Source organism: Antedon mediterranea, chromosome 5, assembly GCF_964355755.1.
Source record: "Antedon mediterranea chromosome 5, ecAntMedi1.1, whole genome shotgun sequence".
NCBI lineage: Eukaryota > Metazoa > Echinodermata > Crinoidea > Comatulida > Antedonidae > Antedon > Antedon mediterranea.
In genome coordinates this window covers 12073559-12095635 of record NC_092674.1, presented here as the reverse complement: position 1 = coordinate 12095635, position 22077 = coordinate 12073559, and the positions used below count along the sequence as shown (strand labels likewise).

At 34.7% G+C, this 22077-nt stretch overlaps 2 protein-coding genes across 2 annotated transcripts in view; one reads left to right on the top strand and one right to left on the bottom strand.

Annotated features, from left to right (window-relative positions):
* Positions 1-5761: 5761 nt before the first annotated feature.
* LOC140049694 (uncharacterized) lies at positions 5762-6130 on the bottom strand. Its single transcript, XM_072094644.1, has one exon. The coding sequence runs from the start codon at positions 6128-6130 to the stop codon at positions 5762-5764; it is 369 nt and encodes a 122-aa protein (XP_071950745.1).
* A 1199-nt stretch (positions 6131-7329) lies between these two features.
* Positions 7330-22077, top strand: part of LOC140049693 (uncharacterized) — a 39793-nt gene continuing 25045 nt past the window's right edge. The window contains exons 1-12 of the mRNA XM_072094643.1: positions 7330-7643; positions 8125-8238; positions 9285-9395; positions 9787-10035; positions 10679-10918; positions 11238-11351; positions 11677-11787; positions 12273-12521; positions 13560-13673; positions 13820-13879; positions 14213-14323; positions 14775-15023. Of these exons, the coding sequence (XP_071950744.1) occupies positions 7553-7643; positions 8125-8238; positions 9285-9395; positions 9787-10035; positions 10679-10918; positions 11238-11351; positions 11677-11787; positions 12273-12521; positions 13560-13673; positions 13820-13879; positions 14213-14323; positions 14775-15023 (1813 nt within the window). The 5' untranslated portion in view covers positions 7330-7552. The remainder of the gene's footprint in view (positions 7644-8124; positions 8239-9284; positions 9396-9786; positions 10036-10678; positions 10919-11237; positions 11352-11676; positions 11788-12272; positions 12522-13559; positions 13674-13819; positions 13880-14212; positions 14324-14774; positions 15024-22077) is intronic.

Here is a 22077-nt window from a genome sequence, read left to right as displayed (position 1 = left end):
TAAATATAGCTTAGTTGAGTTTACCTGACCTGAACATAGTTGTATGGTAGTTGGTATGTGGTTAATTTAGTAATTTATTTATCTCCTACATGCATGTGGAACAGTTTTGAATGTCTATTTTTGATGAGTTGTCTGAATGCTTTCCCCCAGGCCAAATGAGCTGGAACCTGTTTTGGTTAATAATAAACCAAAAAATGACATACATCATCAAATACTATTATGAATAATCAAATAGACCTACATTTCTAAGATAATTATTCAATATAAATATATGTTTATTGATTCATTTATTAGTTCTAGTTAAATTTATTCAATTCAATTCAATTCAATTCACATTTATTTACTCATCGTTTATAAATACAGTTTCATAGCATAAATGATGGCAAGGATCCTGCATAGAGAAGTTTACACTTCTGTTTTCGCAGGACCCTTTTACATAAAAAACATAAAACAATAAACACATCATAATAGATACAAAATTTAAAAAAAAAACATTTCCTATATACATTTTAGAGTTGTTCATCATCAAAAAGCATTTGTGTTTTTATAATATCATTATTTATACATTTTTTCTTAAAAAAGAAGATATTCAGTTTATTACTTCCAGTACATGTGGATTCTTTCTTTATATATTATAGCAAAAGTATGAATACATATAATATAAAACAGGCTATGTGTGTATACTCGCACACACCAACACAACGCATAATATATGCATATATATTTTATGAGTGAAGCATTTTAAGTTCTGTAATTCGATAGAATGTCTCTTTTTACATATTTTTGTAGTATTTTATAATTTTTTTTAACAATATCTAAGTGATTTCTACAGAGCTCGTTCCATAGTTTCGGTCCGTGTATACTGATAAAATGTTGACCTAGAGTATGGTTTTACGCTACAAATATTTCGAAGATTATGGGTAGTATTTTCGTTTCTTTTGAATATCATTTGGATTTTAAATAAAATAATTCTAGCAGCCTTTTTCTGGAGTTTAAGAAGGGATTCTAGTGTACTATCATGTACTGCCCCAAATAATGTTTCCATACTGAAGGTGCGGTAGAATTAATGTATTATACAAATTTTTTAAAATATAATTAGGAAAAAAATGTCTAGTTTTTATCAATATTCCAATAGACCTAGCGGTTTTTTTGCTAATAAGCCTTATATGATTTTTCCAGCAAAGGTTCTCATTTATTACAACCCCAAGAAATGTTACATTTTGTTGTTGTTCTAAAGTAATGTTATTCATTTTCAATTCAATGTTGGTTGTAATAATACGCCTTTGGGCAGTTTTAAAGATTACGTAATTTGTTTTGCTGGTGTTTAATAAAAGTTTATTAGCTTTGAACCACATATTAATTCTATCTAGTTCCACATTCATAGTGTTTGCCAATGCGTTCAGGTTATTTCCACACTTGAATCCTGTTGTATCATCGGCAAAGCTAATTAATTCAATTTGTGTACTTGAGTTACATATATCGTTTACATATACAAGAAACAACAAAGGTCCCAAAACGGACCCTTGTGGAACACCAATACTAGTCTCCTTAATATTAGACGAAGTACCATTTATAAAAACATATTGCTTTCGTGATTTTAAGTAGTTACTGAACCATTTTAGTGTAACACCTCTTATACCATAGTGGAATAGCTTGTTCAGTAATATACTGTGGTCAATAATATCAAATGCCTTTGACAAATCCATAAATGTGGCAATTACGAACTCTTTGTTTTCAAATGCCTTTAGTATTTTGTGGATCAGATCAATTATAGCGTGGGAGTTTGAATGATTGTTTCGGAAGCCGTATTGCCAATCATTTAGTATATTGTAAGTTTTAAAGTAATTATACAATCTGGAATGGACTATCTTTTCAAAGATTTTAGAGAAAATTGGTAGTAGTGATATCGGGCGATAATTTGAGGCTAAATGACGGTCCCCTTTTTTGTATATGGGAATTACTTTTGCAATTTTTATCTGTTCCGGTATTGAGCCGGAGTGAAGAGATACGTTAAATATATAAGTCAAGGGCTTTACAATAGCATCACCAACTGCCTTGACTACCTTTGGTGAAATATCATCAAAACCCAGGTGTTTTGTTTGCATCAAGTGATTGAATCACTTTTAACACTTCCTCCTCATTTACATGGTAGAAAAACATAGAGTTACTTTGCCTGTTTAGCAGGTAATCAGAGTATTGTGCCGTTGATGGCTCAATACTGTCTCGTACCTTGAGACCAACATAAATAAAATAATCGTTAATGTGGTTTGCAATAGGCTCACAACCCTCTATGAGTTTGTCACCAGATGTAAAAGTGGATGGAACATTATTTTTGCCTCCACCTGGATTTATAATATCATTTATAATATTCCATGTTTTTTTTTTATTTCCTTTAGTATTGTTAAAAACATTTTCATAATATGATTTCTTTGCCTTTTTGCATGTACGCATAAATGACTTATTAAACTGTTTATAAATATCCTTATTTTTAGACGAGGGATGTTTTATAAATTTGTTGTACAACACATGTTTTCTTTTGCTAGACTTTAAGAGTCTTGAGCTCATCCATGGTTGTTTGAACTTTTTATACTTTTTGTGATTTTCTTGAACTTTTTTTTTTTTTTAAAGTTTTTATTATATAATTTTTTGAAAGTGTTGATAAAAGCATTGTAAGCATCATCAGGGTTTGTCCTTACATATACATCAGCCCAATCAACAGGTAATAAGTCATTATATAGTTTATTTATATTTCTTTCGTTTATTGCATATTTATGAGGTTCTATATTACCGGTTTTTACTTTAATATGTTTGTCGGGCACGGAGTGGATAATTTGGTATACCGGTAAATGATCAGATATGTCTGAGATTAGTATACCAGATAACATTTGTTCAGAAAGTGTATTGGAGAAAATGTTATCAATTAATGAAGATGTGTTGTTTTGTATTCTAGTGGGTCTTGAAGAAATCGATGGGTAGAAGGAATGCGACATCATTACTTCTAGAAAATTATTTACAAAATCAGTCGATGCATGCTTAAGTAAATTAATGTTAAAATCACCCATAATGTGGCATGATTTTCCCTCGATATCAATAGTATTAAGAATATCGTCTAGTGATCTATTAAAAAGTTCTATATTCGAATCGGGAGGTCTATATATTATACCAACAATCGTATTGTTACATTTTTTTTCAATTATTTCAATAAAAATACATTCACAAGATTCAATAAATAGATCTTTTCTTTCTTTTATGTCAATTGTAGCAGAAACAAACATACCAACTCCCCCTCCTTTACGGTTCTTCCTATCTAATGCGAGGAAGTCATAGCTCGGTAAATATGGTTTGCACGATGTATTGTTTAACCATGTTTCCGATATACCAATAACTGTAAAGGAGTGGTTGATTAAGTTTAGGTATGTAGTTAGTTCATCAATGTGTTTATTGATACTTCGAATATTATAGTGAAGAAATGAGTAGCCAATATTTTTTAATTTCTTCACAGATTCATTCAAGTCATATGGACTCATATAAGAACATGTCTCAATAGCATTTAGCTTGTTTCTGAGACTATATTCAATGAATTCGTCATGGTCATTATTACCATTATCAATAGATATTGGATTAAATAGTATATCCATTGGATTTTATATTTCGTTTTCATCACCGTTATTTTTATTGTTATCCATGCTTTGATTTTGTATGTTTAGGCTATTGATTGTATTTGTCTATAAAAAACTATTTTAATTAATATAATTTATAATACTATGCTTATGTCTACTGCTTAATTTCAGTTACAATAACTTTCTGAATTTGTGTTACCTTACAATTGTTGAAATGTGTGGTAACGTGGTCTACCTCTTCCTGTGTTAGCTTTTCTGCTGCGAGATAGACCTAGAACGTTTTCAACTTTGTATCTGACGTTACTGGCCAATAGGCTGGTGCCTCCATCTGATAGATGGTATCAATCAGGTGCTAGAAGTGTGTCGACCAGCTCGCCGTTTCGTAAGAAGTTGCTATTGTCGCAGAATGTTAGGTTTGGTATTTTGTCTGTGCGTATCTTGTGCTTTATACATGAGTTTGCTATTTCAACTCTGAAATTTAGTGGGCCTGCTCGTGGTAAGCCAAGTGATATCAAACATTTAGTGTCTGGATGTTTTGTGACATACTCACTGACTGTGTTGTATAGCGTTTCTGCGCACTTTTCTGGAGCTGATTCCTTTACAGAGTTAGTTATTTCGTGGATTACTATACAGTCAAGTGTTTCGTGGATTTCATCGAGTGCATTTCCAATTTGGTCATTAGTGTATGCGTGTGTAATGCTTACATCTGCTTTTGGTAAAATACGACTTGCTTCGACTTTTTTTAAGTGCGAATTTCCTAATAGTAATACAGATGGTTTCTTGCTTTCGTAGGCTCGATGTGTGTATTATAAACTTATTGATATCAAAATAAAGCATAGTAAACAAATACTTATTCTTATTCTTGGCCTAACAACAATGCTAATTTGGGATTATCATTCCAGATTTTTAGAGCAGTGTATGTCGTCAAACCCCTATTTTTCCAGCTATATTTTCGACAGTTATTTTATTTTTTAGAAAGTCAAGTTTTATATAACCGACCATTTTTGTGTCCAACTATTCCTATGTAGAGTATGACGTTCAATCATTTGTTATAGAAATGTATATGGTTCACAAGACTATCAAATTGAATATCTAAACAATCCATTTATTTAAAGGTTGTTGTTAAAATAAAAACGAAATCATTACGTTACTGAACTTGATAGTTACTGAACATTTTAAACAAAAAAATGTAAAAACTATGTACTATAGAGAATCGCAACACAAACTAAAAGGACACGCGTGGAGCGTGCATAGAGCGCGCAATAAATGGACACAAAATATAATTGATTCAATGTCGTACCTTCCAATTATCAGTTAGACCTGTTACGATACTTATACTTGAAGAAAATCCTTCAAATTATAACAGTCTAAATGTTATTCATTGTGGTATAACAAACTATAATGGAAGGATTGCTCACAATTTGTTCAGGTGAAAGCGGTAATGCACAAAACAAGGGCATACATGGTGTCATTGGAAAGAGCATTACTGAACATTTTATTCCATTACACTCATATCAGAAAATGTATAGTTATAATAGTTTTAGCAATTAAACAAATCATGTGAGCAATAAAGGTCAAAGGGTCAACATCTAATATTGTTGGATAGCTTGTTTTAACTCCGTCCAATTTTATTAGTACTTTGTCATAATGTATTAATTATATTTATGTATATCATATTTATGTATTAAAGCACGGCATGTTTAAAACCACCCGATTCTCAAGTTTTGGACAAACTAGTGATTGATAGGCAGTTGCTTTAATACGAGTGTCGCATCGAGAGAAGTTTCTCCTTAGGAAGCCCAGAATCTTATTGGAATCGTTTATAACTTGGTTTATGTGTGGTTCCAATTATAGATCATTTGTTATTAAGACTCCAAGGTATTTTCTGCTCTCTTTTCTGCTTCCCTTCATCTTGTAGTCAAGTGTAAGTGGACTTTTACTCCTCGTTATGTTCATTGTATAGCATTTTGATGAATTAAAAGACATCTGCCATTTTTTAGACCATTGGACAACTTGATCAAGGTCATGTTGTACTTGTTCTTGGTCTGCTTTTTATTTACAGGTCGAAAGAGTAAACAGTCATCAGCAAATAATGTTATGGTTGTACCGGTGCTAATATCTTCTCCGATGTCATTGATGTATTATACTAGAAACATTAACGGACCAAGTACCGTGCCTTGAGACACTCCTGATGTTACCTTTGCTGTTTTTGATATCTCTCCATCAACTATGACACATTGGTTTCTATTTGTAAGCCAATACTGGATCCAGTTTAGAGTTTTTCCTGATATTCCATATTTGCTGAGTTTGTGGAGTAGTCTCTGATGCGCAACCGTGTCAAACGCTTTACTGAAGTCAAGTATTTGTACATCAATTTGGCGTTTACTTCCTTGGTCAAAATGGCGGATGATTTCTTCAATTGTGTTTAAGAGTTGAGTTTCACATGAATGTTTCTTCAGAAAGCCATGCTGGTATGGCTTGATGATGTTGAACTTTTCAATATGAGCCATGATGTAGTGAAATAGGATATGTTCCAGTAGCTTACAGCATAACGATGTTCATGAAACGGGTCTATAGTTTGCTGGTGATGATTTATCTCCCTTCTTATAAATAGGACAGACATTAGCTGATATCCAGTCATCTGGAAGACTTCGTGTTTGTAGTGATTGACTAACAATATTTGTTAGTACATTCAGACTTATAGACTAGGTTTTATTTAGTTAGAGGTTTAGGACTGGTGGAAAGCTATATTTAAGATATTTAATAATAATAATAAAAACACTGATAATAATGCAACATGTCACTGGCATACAGTGGCCACAAGAAGTGAATTTCGCCATGATATTACTAGCTAGCCTAGGAGCGCTCGCGTCACGCGGTTAGCGTAAGCCGGCCTGGAGGAGGCTTAGAATCTAAGACCACGGCGGTGAAATTCCAAGGCTAAGACTTCTTATTGCAATGGTCTTAAATCTAAGACCATCGTTGCTAAGGGTTTCATCTTGGGCTTAAGTCTAAGACCGCGGTTAAGACCTTTATTGCAATCGGCCCCTGGTGTGAGTAACTAATCTCAAAATATATCTCAAAATAGTTTTAAAAGTGTGTACACTGCGGCCGAAATGCTTCCACATTTAGTATTTTATGACAGGCATTTTCTTCAATTATTTTTGCCGATCTTATGTTTGTCCATGTGCAATGTATCGCAAAAAAAGTCTTCATAACATAATATTATCTAGACAACTTGGACAGAATGATCTAATCTGTTGTAGATGGAGAGGGTTACTTTTGATTTGTACTGAACTTCTGCAGACCGGTTAATTTAAATTAGGTGACATTGGACATAAAAGCTTGGTTCCACTAGGACGAAACACATGTTGCGCATATACATATCAATCAAATGACATTAGGCCTACCTTATACACATCTGTCATAATTGTTGGGAACCGACAATATAAGCAAAAATGATTTTGTTTACATCAAATGACAATGTGTGCCACTGGTGGTACAAAAGACCAATACATAAGTATTAACCGGGTTAACCGAATAACAAAAACCCATCGAGAAATCTCTGCATCAAAAATGCACATTCATTCTTATAGACTAGGTTTTATTTAGTTAGAGGTTTAGGACTGGTGGAAAGCTATATTTAAGATATAAAATAATAATAATAAAAACACTGATAATAATGCAACCTGTCACTGGCATACAGTGGCCACTAGAGTTAGGCCCCTGTTTCATAATAATATGCGACTACGATGTGGTGTTTCTTTTCCTGCTCTTTTCCTTGGTGGAATTGTGTGGTCGTGTACCACCCAAAGTTGGTGGAAGTACTGTTTTTTGATTTGTAGGCCTAGTACCATATCTGGTTTTTCTACAAATAAATAAATCTCAATTTTTGTTTGTCTACAGATGACCCTTGCTCCCCGTCACCCTGTATGAATGGGGGTGAATGTATGGATGAAGGAGGTGGCAACTACACATGTGATTGTAGTAACACCAACTACTATGGTGATGATTGTGAAACATGTAAGTGCTACCTGCCATCTCTTGCGCATAATGCGTGTACAGTATGCGTGAGTCTCATGCATTTTTTTTTTTTGGTCTAGCCTATTTTTTGAACATTCATAAAAATATTCAGAAAAAAACATTAAAAAAAAATTTAACATGCCTATTTTGAAGAAAAAATGACATAGGCCTTGTTATCAATTAATTTAAACATAGATTAACCTAAGCCTAGTGTTTATTTAAAATGGGTACGGAGTTAGATCCAAGACACAATCTTACGCTGATTACTTGGCCTATACGTGTTTGATCCAAAAAATGAGTAATAATGTGCAGCGCATTAAGAGCTTGCTATATGTGCTATATAAGAATGAACTATTATTTTTATTATTGTTTGTATTTTATGCTTGATCGCCTAACTTTATACATGTTCAATTATTTTCTCGTTCATTGGCAATTGAAAAGTTCATAATTAAGTTTCTTATATATTTTATTTAATTTTCAGTTAACCCTTGCTCTGGAGCAGCATGTATGAATGGTGGGACTTGTAATGATCTAGGAAATGGCAATTTTACTTGTAATTGCACAGATGTCTATGAGGGAGCGACATGTGGAACTTGTAAGTTGAACACAGTGATATTATACCTTGTTTGTTGTCGAAGTATTTATCCAATATAATTATTTATTAGTTATAAAAAACATAAATGTTTTGTAATACTTTATATTATTTTCGTGACTAAACTCCACCTCGTTGAGCGGTAAATCTGTCAACACATGAAAATAATCTTCCAAATCAACTAAACATTATTTATTTGTATAATTTAATATTTTTTATTTTTCATCTATATATAAATTTACGTAAGGGCAAAATTCGTGAAAAATACCCGCCACAAAAAATGCGAGGAGGCTTCGCATTTTCCTATCTCCTCCTACGATAATTGTTTTTAATAGCTGAAAACTGGTTGAACAGCTAAAAATATATACAAATACACTTTATTACTGAGATTGTGGTTAGGCTCTACTGTTAGATATATAAACACATATACAAATAAACTTTATACTGACAGTTCCTTCTCAACGTTTGTATTAATTAATAATTACCAATAATATAAACGTCGTAGTGGTGTATCGTGACATGTACTTTAATATTTCAATCGATTATGACAGTGACAGTTTTAACAAAGTATTAAATCGCAAATGTTTTACTGTATTTAGAGTTATATTATTTATAGGCCTATAAAACATGAACAAAATATTTCGTTACTGAGTGGATAAAGAATATATTTAAAAATTGTTCCTCTTTGTACCTATCCGCTTTCCCATCCCTCAACCCTAATGTTACATACAAAACACAAATTGGGTTTCTTTAAATGAGTCCAAATCAAAAATTTGGACTCATTCTGTGATAAGTTTCTCCTTTGGAAGTAATTCCCCAGGTGCTAATTTTAGTTGACTACATAAATCATCGTGTCTATTTATTCGTTTCTGTAAACGACAATGTATTGTAGTCCTGCGGTACGTACATTTGAAATCGCCAGTTTTGTTACGCTGAAATTACTGTGTATTCGAGAACCATCTGTGGGCACGACCTAGATGGTACGCGAGCGAAGCCGGCGTACCATCTAGTAATAGGTAATTGACTGTAATATTATTTTTCTTTTTTAGATAATCCCTGTTTGTTGGAGCCTTGTGTGAATGGTGAATGTTATATTCTTGTGAATATTGCAACTTGTAATTGCACAGGAACTGGCTATGATGGCACTGCGTGTGAACAAGGTATATTTAATACAGTGGCAGGCCTAGCTTAGTCTAGGTGTAGGCCTAGCCTCACATAATAGCAGATTTAAAGTATGTGTTAACTTTTCATGAACTGATTATTATTTGCTTGGTTCCACACAACACAGATTTGTTAGTTCACCGTAAGTAATGTTACCAATCAAAACACGCTTGTGATTGATCAACTTGCGTCCAATTGGGAAGCTTTAATATTCAGACTCTTTAGTGTGGACGCCTGTATTAGAATTGTATCTTTGAGATGCTTAGAGTATTGGGAATGGTATGCAATCTTTGATGAGGAGAAAAAAATAAGTGTACTATAAAACAAAGAAAGCCTGTCTCATGTTATTCGTTATATTTACACTGACAAACTATTTTTATTTTCATTTAGATGTTGAGGATCCTTTGTTAATATGCCCCGGCCCATTCTCATACAACACACCACTAGGGGAAGCAAATTTCACACTAGAAGATTTTTCAGTTAATGTAACAGTGTCTGATAATTCTGGAGAAACCCTAAGTACTACATCAGACTTTCCTGCTGATGGTGTGTTTGTAATTGGAAAAACGAAAATTACTTACGAAGCTCAAGATTCCACTGGTAACATGGAGTCATGCTGTGTTGTTGTTACTATATATGGTAAAACGTTTTAAAAACCAAGAGAAATATCTCACTGATAAACAATGTGAAACTTTTTAATCCAGAAACCCATAAATAAAAAATAACGAAATTGTAAAAAAACATTCTTTATTAAGAACTAAATGACGATATGGAATTGTAGAAAGCCTATACATGTTTCACAAAATTAGGGTAGAGTTTAACAATTCTGAGGCTACATTATTTTTTGGGAGGATCTACCTCTTATTTTACATATTCTACCTTTTCACATCCTCATAAGTTGTAACCACGTTTGATCTCCCGACTTATTACATGTTTTCACACACGCATACGCGAACCTTGTGAAATCTCAGGAGGAAAGAATAGTTGCACGCTATTTGATTACTAGTTAATACCAGGGCAATACATTACATTAAGAACTCAAAAGATCTCGGAACAAAAACACAAGCCTCTTGTTGGTGTGTTTTTCTTCTTTGATTTCACAAGGGACCCCTGTGAAATCTCAGAAGATTTTCCACAAAATTGCCTTCACACTATGCAAACCTGGTTACAACTTGTTACAAGTTGTAACAGTTTATGCAGATGTGAAAAGGGTATAAATAACCAAATTACCCTTCTTCAACTAAATATATCCCTTCTAATGTTATACAATTGTTCTTTACAGATATGGAAAGTCCAGATATCACATGTCCATCGTCAGACACAGTAACAACCGATGACGGTTTACCTGGAGCAGAGTATAACTACACAGTGTTGGTAGAGGATAATTCAAATGAAGTGATACCACCTGTGTGCTCTCTGTTATCTGGGTCACTGTTTCCAATCGGTGAAATCTTGGTCATGTGTAATGCCACAGATTCATCTAATAACACTGCTTATTGTAACTTTACTATCACAGTTGAAGGTATGCAGCAATACAGATCTTTTATTATCATAAAAACCAAACCTGTCATTATGGTGTATACGAAAAAGAAGTAAATTAAATTTTGTAATTGTATGAATGCACCATTGCAAGTGTCTAAATGCATTCATTCATTTATTGATATCTATAATCTATAAATATACTTTTGTATCCGCTAGTAAACCTTTGCTAGTTGCAAAAAAAAACAAAAAACTTTCCCTTGATTACTACCTATATGATAGTAACATCTAAGTTTACATTTTCAATTATTGTCTTGTTCCTTTACAAATAAAGTTTCTTATATATTTTATTTAATTTTCAGTTAACCCTTGCTCTGGAGCAGCATGTATGAATGGTGGGACTTGTAATGATCTAGGAAATGGCAACTTTACTTGTAATTGCACAGATGTCTATGAGGGAGCGACATGTGAAACTTGTAAGTTGAACACAATGATATTATACCTTGTTTGTTGTGATATCGAATAAAAAATCCAAGCGGCTTTATACGTTTCCTAGCCTTTGACAGAAACGGAGAATCAGATTTTTTGTTGACTAATAATGAAATAAATTATTTGAATGATATTCAGGTGTGTTCTAAAAGACATGAATGTTTTGCATTATTTTCTTGACTCAAATCTGCCTCATTGAACGGTAAATCGTTTAACATGTGATACTATTCTTTCAATTAAACTAAACAATATTTATTTGTATAATGTAATTTGTTTCATAGTCAGTAATTTACTGTAATATTTATTTTTTAGATAATCCCTGTTTGTTGGAGCCTTGTGAGAATGGTGAATGTTATATTCTTATGCATGTTGCAACTTGTAATTGCACAGGAACTGGCTATGATGGCACTGCGTGTGAACAAGGTATATTTAATACTATCTGCCCATGACAAAATCACCAGCTACCGCCATTGTCAGGCCTAGCTTAGTCTAGGCGTAGGCCTGATGCTGATACTGAAATTCTTTAATGTTCATAATAATGAAATGTGTTGAGGCCTAACCTCTCATAATATCAAATTATGTGTTAATTTTTCATGAAGTGATAATTATTTGCTTGGTTCCACAAAGACACAACACAGATATATAAGCTCACTGTAAGTAATGGTACCAATCACAACACGCTTGTAATTGGTCAACTCACTTGTGTCCAATTGAGAAGCTTTTATATTTTAGAATGGTAATGTGGATGCCCCTGTTAGAGTTGTATCTTGGAGATGGTTAGATTATTGGGAATGGTATGCAATACAGTATGTGATGAGAAGAAAGAAATAAGTGTACTATAAAACAAAGAAAGCTAGTCTCATGTTCTTGCTAATATTTACCCAGATAATAGCTGTTTTTTCATTTAGATGTTGAGGATCCCAAGTTAATATGCCCCGGCCCATACTCGTACAACACACCACTAGAGGAAGCAAATATTACACTAGAAGATTTTGCAGTTAATGTAACAGTGTCTGATAATTCTGGAGAAACCCTAAGTACTACATCAGACTTTCCCGCTAATGGTGTGTTTGTAATTGGAGAAACGAAAATTACTTACGAAGCTCAAGATTCCACTGGTAACATGGAGTCATGCTGTGTTGTTGTTACTATATATGGTAAAATGTTTTAATTCTAATTTTAAAAACCAAGACACATATCTCACTTACAAACAATGAAACTTTTTAATCCAGAAACCCATAAATAAAAAATAAAAAAATTGTTAAAAAAAAAAAAATTCTAATTAAGAATTAAATGACGAATGAAAAATAAAATAGATCTACTCGTTCTCTTCAAATGCTCTACAGACCCTCTACGTAAAAGGAGATAGTCTTGGGGTGGGTGGAGAGGGGTTTGTGAGATTGTAGAAAGCTTATACATTAGTCAGAGCATTAGGGTAGAGTTTAACAACGTTGTGGCTACATTATTTTTGGTGTGTTTATGTATTTGCTTGCTTCCACATTGACACAACACAGATATGTAAGCTCACTGTAAGTAATGGTACCAATCACAACATGCTTGTAATTGGTCGACTCACTTGTGTCCAATTGAGAAGCTTTAATATTTTAGAATTGTTTATGTGGATGCCCCTGTTAGAGTTGTATCTTGGAGATGGTTAGATTATTGGGAATGGTATGCAATACAATATCTGATGAGAAGAAAGAAATAAGTGTACTATAAAACAAAGAAAGCTAGTCTCATGTTCTTGCTAATATTTACCCAGATAATAACTCTTTTTTTCATTTAGATGTTGGGGATCCAAAGTTAATATGCCCCGAAAACAATACTTTTTAATCCAGAAACCTATAAATAAAAAATTTAAAAATTGTTAAAAAAATTCTTACTAATGTCTAATTAATTAAGAGTTAAACTGCGAATGAAAAATAAAATAGAACTACTCGTTCTCCTCAAATGCTCTACATACCATCTACGTAAAAGGCGATAGTCTTGGAGTGGGTAGAGAGGGGTGTGTGAAATTGTAGAAAGCTTATACATTAGTCACAGCATTAGGGTAGAGTTTAACAATGTTGTGGCTACCTTATTTTTTGTGGGGTCTTCCTTTTATTTTACATATTCAACCATCTAAGTTTACATTTTCAATTATTGTCTTGTTCATTGACAAATAAAGTTACTTGTATGTTGTATTTAATTTTCAGTTAACCCTTGCTCTGGAGCTACATGTATGAATGGTGGGACTTGCACAGATCTAGGAAATGGCAACTTTACTTGTAACTGCACAAGTGTCTATGAGGGTGGGACATGTGAAACTTGTAAGTTGAACACAATGATATTATACATTGTTTGTTGTCGAAGTATTTATCCAATATGATAATAATTGCACAAGTGTCTATGAGGGTGGGACATGTGAAACTTGTAAGTTGAACACAATGATATTATACATTGTTTGTTGTCGAAGTATTTCTCCAATATGATAATAATTGCACAAGTATCTATGAGGGAGCGACATGTGAAACTTGTAAGTTGAACACAAAGATATTATACCTTGTTTGTTGTGAAAATATTTATCCAATCAAAAATTCAAGTGGCTTTATACGTGTCCTAGCCTTTGACAGAAACGGAATAAGATTTGTTGTTGACTAATAACGAAATAAATTATTTGAATGATACTCAGGTGTGTTCTAAAAGACATAAATGTTTTGCATTATTTTCATGACTGAAATCTGCCTCGTTGAACGGTAAATCGTTTAACGTGTGATACTATTCTTCCGATTAAACTAAACATTATTTATTTGTATAATGTAATTTTTGTCATAATCTGTGATTGAGTGTAATATTGTTTATTTTTTAGATAATCCCTGTTTGTTGGAGCCATGTGTGAATGGTGAATGTTATATTCTTATGAATGTTGCAACTTGTGATTGCACAGGAACTGGCTATGATGGCACTGCGTGTGAACAAGGTATATTTAATACTATCTGCCAAAGACAAAATCCCCGGCTACCGCCATTTTCAGGCCTAGCTTAGTCTAGGCGTAGGACTGATGCTGATACTGAAATTCTTTAATGTTCATAATAATGAAATGTGTAATTTTTCATGAAGTGATAATTATTTGCTTGGTTCCACATTGACACAACACAGATATATAAGCTCACTGTAAGTAATGGTACCAATCACAACACGCTTGTAATTGGTCAACTCACTTGTGTCCAATTGAGAAGCTTTAATATTTTAGAATTGTTAATGTGGATGCCCCTGTTAGAGTTGTATCTTGGAGATGGTTAGATTATTGGGAATGGTATGCAATACAGTATGTGATGAGAAGAAAGAAATAAGTGTACTATAAAACAAAGAAAGCTAGTCTCATGTTCTTGCTAATATTTACCCAGATAATAACTCTTTTTTTCATTTAGATGTTGAGGATCCTGAGTTAATATGCCCCGGCCCATACTCGTACAACACGCCACTAGGGGAAGCAAATATCACACTAGAAGATTTTGCAGTTAATGTAACAGTGTCTGATAATTCTGGAGAAACCCTAAGTACTACATCAGACTTTCCTGCTAATGGTGTGTTTGTAATTGGAGAAACGAAAATTACTTACGAAGCTCAAGATTCCACTGGTAACATGGAGTCATGCTGTGTTGTTGTTACTATATATGGTAAAATGTTTTAATTCTAATTTTAAAAACCAAGAGAAATATCTCACTTATAAACAATGAAACTTTTTAATCCAGAAACCCATAAATAAAATTAAAAAAAATTGTAAAAAAAAAAAAAAATTCTAATTAAGAATTAAATGACGAATGAAAAATAAAATAGACCTACTCGTTCTCTTCAAATGCTCTACAGACCATCTACGTAAAAGGAGATAGTCTTGGGGTGGGTGGAGAGGGGTGTGTAAAATTGTAGAAAGCTTATACATTAGTCAGAGCATTAGGGTAGAGTTTAACAACGTTGTGGCTACATTATTGTTGGTGTGTTTATGTATTTGCTTGCTTCCACATTGGCACAACACAGATATATAAGCTCACTGTAAGTAATGGTACCAATCACAACACGCTTGTAATTGGTCAACTCACTTGTGTCCAATTGAGAAGCTTTAATATTTTAGAATTGTTAATTTGGATGCCCCTGTTAGAGTTGTATCTTGGAGATGGTTAGATTATTGGGAATGGTATGCAATACAGTATGTGATGAGAAGAAAGAAATAAGTGTACTATAAAACAAAGAAAGCTAGTCTCATGTTCTTGCTAATATTTACCCAGATAATAACTCTTTTTTTCATTTAGATGTTGAGGATCCTAAGTTAATATGCCCCAAAAACAATAGTTTTTAATCCAGAAACCTATAAATAAAAAATTTAAAAATTGTTAAAAAAATTCTTACTAATGTCTAATTAATTAAGAGTTAAATGGCGAATGAAAAATAAAATAGAACTACTCGTTCTCCTCAAATGCTCTACAGACCATCTACGTAAAAGGCGATAGTCTTGGAGTGGGTAGAGAGGGGTGTGTGAAATTGTAGAAAGCTTATACATTAGTCAGAGCATTAGGGTAGAGTTTAACAATGTTGTGGCTACATTATTTTTGGTGGGGTCTTCCTTTTATTTTAGATATTCAACCATCTAAGTTTACATTTTCAATTATTTTTACCTTGATTTACCTTGACCTTTAGACTATAAACCTGTTAAGGTTTGTGAGTCCCTCTTTGAACATCTTGGTTATATGGCTCAAACTTTAGGTTCTGGGTTTTCCAGTGTGTTTCAAGATGGGTTTTAAAATTATTTATAGAGGATGCATTTACTATATGCTATGGCAAACTATTCCAATCATTTACTGCAGATATTGAAAAGAATTTCTGTCTGTGTTTCGATTTACTATGAACTTTTTTAATTTTAAAATTGTGGCCTCTAGTTACAGTAGATAGTGCTAATTCAAAAAAGACACCCAGATTAACATTATCATACTTTTGTATCATTCTAAAAATCTGTAAGCAGCAAGACCTCTTTCTTCGAAATGCTAATGATGGCAGTTTCATAAATTTCATTCGGTCACTATATGGTGGAGTTTTAATTTCCACAGCAAGTTTTGTGGCTCTTTGCTGAACTTTTTCTAAGAGAATAGAATCACCAACAAACTGAAGAAGACAAGCCGTACTTGAATATTCTAAAATCGGTCTAACCATTGATTTATAAAGGATAGACACTAAATGACTGTCTAAATATTCAAAGGTTCTCTTAATTAAACCAAGTCTAGAGTTAGCCTTTTTAACAACTTCAACAATATGATCATGAAAATTCAATTTATTATCAACTAAAACACCAAGATCTCTCATCTGAGGTACAACTCCTAACTGAATTCTATCTGAACCTGTTCCCATAAAGTATGTTGTGTTCAAGGATTTTTTACCGAGATGCATAACCTTACATTTATTAATATTCAAGGGCAACTGCCACTTTACTGACCATTTATACATCTTATCAATCGTCATCAACATCATCATCATCTTGAGGGCGCATTATAGCTGTCGCCATTCTTAATTAGTTTACAGATTTTTGGCTCTGGAATTCCTCTTTTGTGACTGGTTTTTTGTTGTTTTGTGGACATCTGTTGCTTTAGTAGTAAAATTTGTGCATTGTACTGGGGATTGAATGCTACATGTTATGTTTATAAATTGCAATCTGAACATTAACTTGCTAATCCCACAACTGAAACTATAACCAGGATACTGGCTGGGCTCACCGCGACCTATCGTCGGACGGTTGTCGGCGGAGAATTCAGGCAAGCCGAGTGGGCAGCCTAGCCTAGGCCCAGACCAACCGACAGAATCGGCGGTTTCAGAAGTATTGGGCGACTGTAGCATGATGATCTTTATGTGTTTGTGATCTAATTTAACTTAGTGCAAGTACTTTTTCTTTACATTTTTTTGATGTGGAACCACTTTTTAACATTTTAACTGTACTGTTGAGTGTTGGTGTTGGATTGAGATAACTTTCCTTTTTAACATTTTATCTGTACTGCTGTTGTTGAGGTGAGATAAGTTCTCAAATTTTAACAAGAAGGGATTTAATTCTTACATTGGAATGATACACAAGCCACTGAGCAAGCCAAAATGACTCGTTATTCCAGACATGAGCTATTTTATATTGGATCAGCCTTCTTTAAACGTCGTAATAAGGTGCAATACCTACCTAAGGGAACCCTCACTAAGCTGAATAATCTTGGCATCTATCGTAAAAGTAGAGGTAGAAGAGGTGGTGTAAATATACGCAGAAAAATTCCCACTATTATCACTGTTACACGTGCTTCTGATTATATAGACAACAAGCGAGGGCGTTTTCTAAGTAGTTTATTCCCTAATTCACTTCGTAAAGTCAACTATACAATGTTACAGCCATCACTCCCATCGATTTTCCTGACTAACCCGCGTTCGTTAATCTACCGTGTGGACGAACTAGAAACCCTTCTACTTCAAAATTGTATTGATTTAGCAGTTGTCACAGAGACTTGGCAAACACCGCAAATAACAGATGATGCACTGATGATATTTATACCTATCATAGAACGCATAGGAAGGGTAGTGGAGTGGCTGTATATGTTAATTCTGAATTTCTGTCGCGAAGAATACCTGAAATAGTAGTACCCGAAGAGCTAGAGTGTGTTTGGGTTTTTATAAGACCGAAGAGGCTTCCTAGAGCTGTATCCTCTATTATAGTTTGTGGAATATATATTCCACCTAATTCTTCTGACCAACAACTACTTTTGGATCATATTATTAAATCTCTTGACAGTCTTAAACTTAAACACCCAGACGCTGACTTCATTATTATGGGGGACCTGAACAGAACTGACCTAGCCCCGCTATGCCATGCACATAACCTAAAACAAATTGTGAAAGAACCAACGCGAGGGGATGCAATACTAGATATTATAGCCACCAATCTGAAGCAGTATTATTGCGATCCCCGAATTGTGTCGCCGATGGGTGCTAGCGATCATAATTGTGTTCTGTTGTCAGCAACTACAAGGACGAATAGCAACAAAATCGAAAAGCGTGTAATCAGACCAATGAAAGCGAAAAGTGTTGAAGAATTTGGCCGTTGGATAACTACCCATGACTGGTACGAGGTTACTAACGCGAGTACTACTGAACAGAAAACGCAATCATTTTATTTGTCATTGACTTCTGCTATGAACACTTTCTTCCCGGTTAAATCCATTAAGATACATCCAACTGATAAGCCATGGATTTCACAACAAGCAAAGGATCTTATATAATGAAACGTCAACACGCTTTTACTAATCATGGTAAATCGCTGGAATGGAAATAGTATAGGAATAAGGTACAAAAAGTGATCAAGAAAGACAAAATGAACTTTTACAATGAACGTTTATTAAACTTAAAAGCCACTAATCCCCATAAATGGCACCAAGGCGTGCAGATGTTAGCTAATAAAACTAAGCCCCAACCACTTATTAGTGTTGAGGATATTCCGCAGGATGACTATCATGGTATAAGTGATTTTGTAAACAACCATTTTGCTATAACTTCCCAAAGCAGACCTAGTATTGATTTATGTAAGTTCCCTACGTATTTACCTGCTAATAAACCCCCTAATGTAAAAGAATGGGAAATGTACAATCAATTAAGAAAAGTTAAAGTAAATAAGTCCCCGGGCCCTGATAATGTGCCTAACAGATTAATAAGAGATTTTGCATGCGAACTAAGCATCCCTATGACTAATATCTTAAAAGCCTCCCTCAGTGAGGGTCATGTCCCAACTATGTGGAAGGATGCTATTGTTACTCCGGTTCCCAAAGAAAATGGTTGTACTAGGGTTGACAAATTTCGACCAATCTCACTTACATGTATCTTAGCTAAGGTAGCTGAGGGCTTCATTAAAAAATGGCTCTTAACAGATATCGAGAAAAATCTTGATAACAACCAATATGGTTGCCGTAAACACTTTTCTACAACCCATAATTTGGTTGATCTACTAAATGTGTTCTATGAAGGTAGTAACATTCCCAAATCTGTTGGTCAGTTTGTTTTAACTGACTTTAGTAAAGCATTCGATTGTGTTGATCACACAATAGCAGTTTCTAAATTAGTAACACTTGGCTGTAGACCTGAAATTGTACCGTGTTTAATTAGCTTTTTGTCAAACAGAACCCAACAAGTACGCTATAAATCCACCTGATCAATGAGTGTTAATCTAACATGTGGCGTCCCTCAAGGTACGCTCCTTGGGCCTATGATCTTTCTTGCTTTAATTAATGATGCCATGCAAGACTCGCCATGTAAAACTTGGAAATATGTAGATGATTTGTGCATAGGACAGATAGTAAAAAAGGACGTAACTTCCTCAATTCAGAATGATGTTGCTTTACTGAATGTATGGTCTAATGAAAACAAACTAAAACTTAACCCAACTAAATGTAAAACTATGTATTTTAACTTTCAAAGAAATCAATATGAACTTGAACCCCTTTTCATTGGTAATGCTACAATTGAAATCGTTAATGAAACTAAGTTACTAGGTTTATGGATACAAGCTAACCTCAAATGGGACCGTAATGTTAAAGAAATTGTATCCAAAGCCAGTAGACGTCTGCATATATTATGTAGATTAAGAAAGTTCAATCTTCCGAAATTTGATCTTGTAGATGTATTTAAGAGTTACATAAGACCAAGTGTTGAATATGCTGTCCCAGTATGGCATTCTAGTCTCACTAAGAAACAAAGTGATATGATAGAATCTGTCCAAAAAAAGGCCTGCAGAATAATATTGTGTAATGACTACATATGTTATGACCAAGCACTCAATGATCTTTCTTTAGACACTTTATCTGATAGAAGGCGTAATCTATGCTATAAGTTTGCTCTGAATTGTTCAAAAAGTATTCATTTTGGAAAATGGTTTCCAGTGAAGAATGTAAGTAACATGAAACTAAGACGTGTAAAGTATCAACAACCCAAATGCAGAGTTGAAAGATATAGAAAAAGTGCAATACCATACCTTATCTCGCTTCTAAATGAATAATCAGTATATATCACCCAGTACAGCTTTGCGATTCTTATTGATGCTTTTAGGTGTTTTTTTTTTGTATTTTAATATTTTAAGCTAAACTTTTTGAATGTTCCTGTATTGTATTTCTTGTGTAAATTGCCTCCTTTTTTATGTATAATTATCATTGGTTTTATACTTTTATACAAATTTTAATATTGAACAAATGTAAATATCTTTGTAATTCAGCTAAGGCTGCGATAATGATATTGAAATAAATGAAATGAAATGAAAAAAAAAATCGTAATCAGCGCCGCCGTGCGAGTACTGCGCAGGCAGTCGCGGCTCGTCGAACGGCCGAGGCAGATGACAAGGCAACGATCTCGAGGGCGGAAAATCGAATCCGTCTTCTCTGGAATCTTCGTCGGCGTCTGCAAATCGATTGGAAGGGTCGTCTCTTTCGAGAGCTAGCCGTTCTATGACTTTGACGCAAGTTCCGTGGGATTGTAACGGACTTCGTACGAATTCCGTTGTCGGGTGGCACTTGAGCAGAGCCCTGGCGCACCGACGAAACAAAGCGAAACAATCCGAAGATCGATTCCAGCTCACCGTCCCGTCGGCGATTTTGTTTTTCGTACATAAGTTGGGGACCCCCTGATGAAACGTCACAAAATAAACATGAATAATTCATCAGTTAAATGTGTTGTTCCGTGTGCACCCAAGCGTATAGCAACAAGAAGCGATTACACAACTGCGATACGATACTTTCTACAGTAGGCCTAGGATTCTAGGGCCAAGGATAACCCATTTACGTTCCGCCACAAGAGCTTCGTAAAGCGATTTGGGACTTTTCCTCGCCGAAACGTGTTGCCACCTGTAAATTTGGGACATGGCTGCAGTTGAACCTACCACCGCCGCATATGGTGGCGTCGACGACACGTCGACGCAAATAACCACGATACTTTTCGACAAGATGGACGAATCCGTCAGCAGATACGGGGCCTTTCGAGTGGACAAGAACGGACGCTTCGGAAACGTCAAGTCCAGCAAGGAATATGTGCGAGTGGTGAAAAAGACTTTGCTCCTCTCGAATTCCGCCGGCGACACAAAGAAGCCTGATCCGACCGGCAACAAGGAGGCGATGATACTCGCTCACGCAAAGACGGTCGCGAACAACCGAAAGTACATGCCGCTTCTTATCGACGTGACGTTCCTGAAAGGCATGGTACTTTCCATCAAGATGAGCAACGAAGGATGCGATCTGGAAATGTTGCGTTACGTGCACTGCATCGTCCCTTGTGTGACTTTGTTGACGTCAAACATTTGCGAAGCGGTCGTTTATCTGAACAAGATCGGCATCGTTCACAACAACATTACGCCGAGGAACGTGACGTACAACAGAACAGAACATCGCTTCAAGCTCGTCGCCTTCGATTCAGCCGAGTTCGCCAAATTGGGAGCGACCGAGCTCGGAATTGCCGTCGATACGAAGAAAGGCCATCGTGCCATCGGAAAAGTTCGAGCCGGTTCTTTTGCGTGGAAGTACGTTCCGGAGGGAACTCTCGTCCGCATGTCGGACGTTCGTCCCATGTACTCCTGCGTCAGGAGTCGATCGAAGTTTTCGAAAGTTCCTTACAGGGACATAAGTCACGTCATGTCGGACAGGCCGTCGAAAATGCTCAACAGATTTTCGGACGTGTTCGGTA

What these genes read in the sequence shown, in the direction of transcription:
- LOC140049694 (XM_072094644.1), bottom strand. Translation starts at nt 6,130, where the DNA reads ATGGCTCATATTGAAAAGTTCAACATCATCAAGCCATACCAGCATGGC.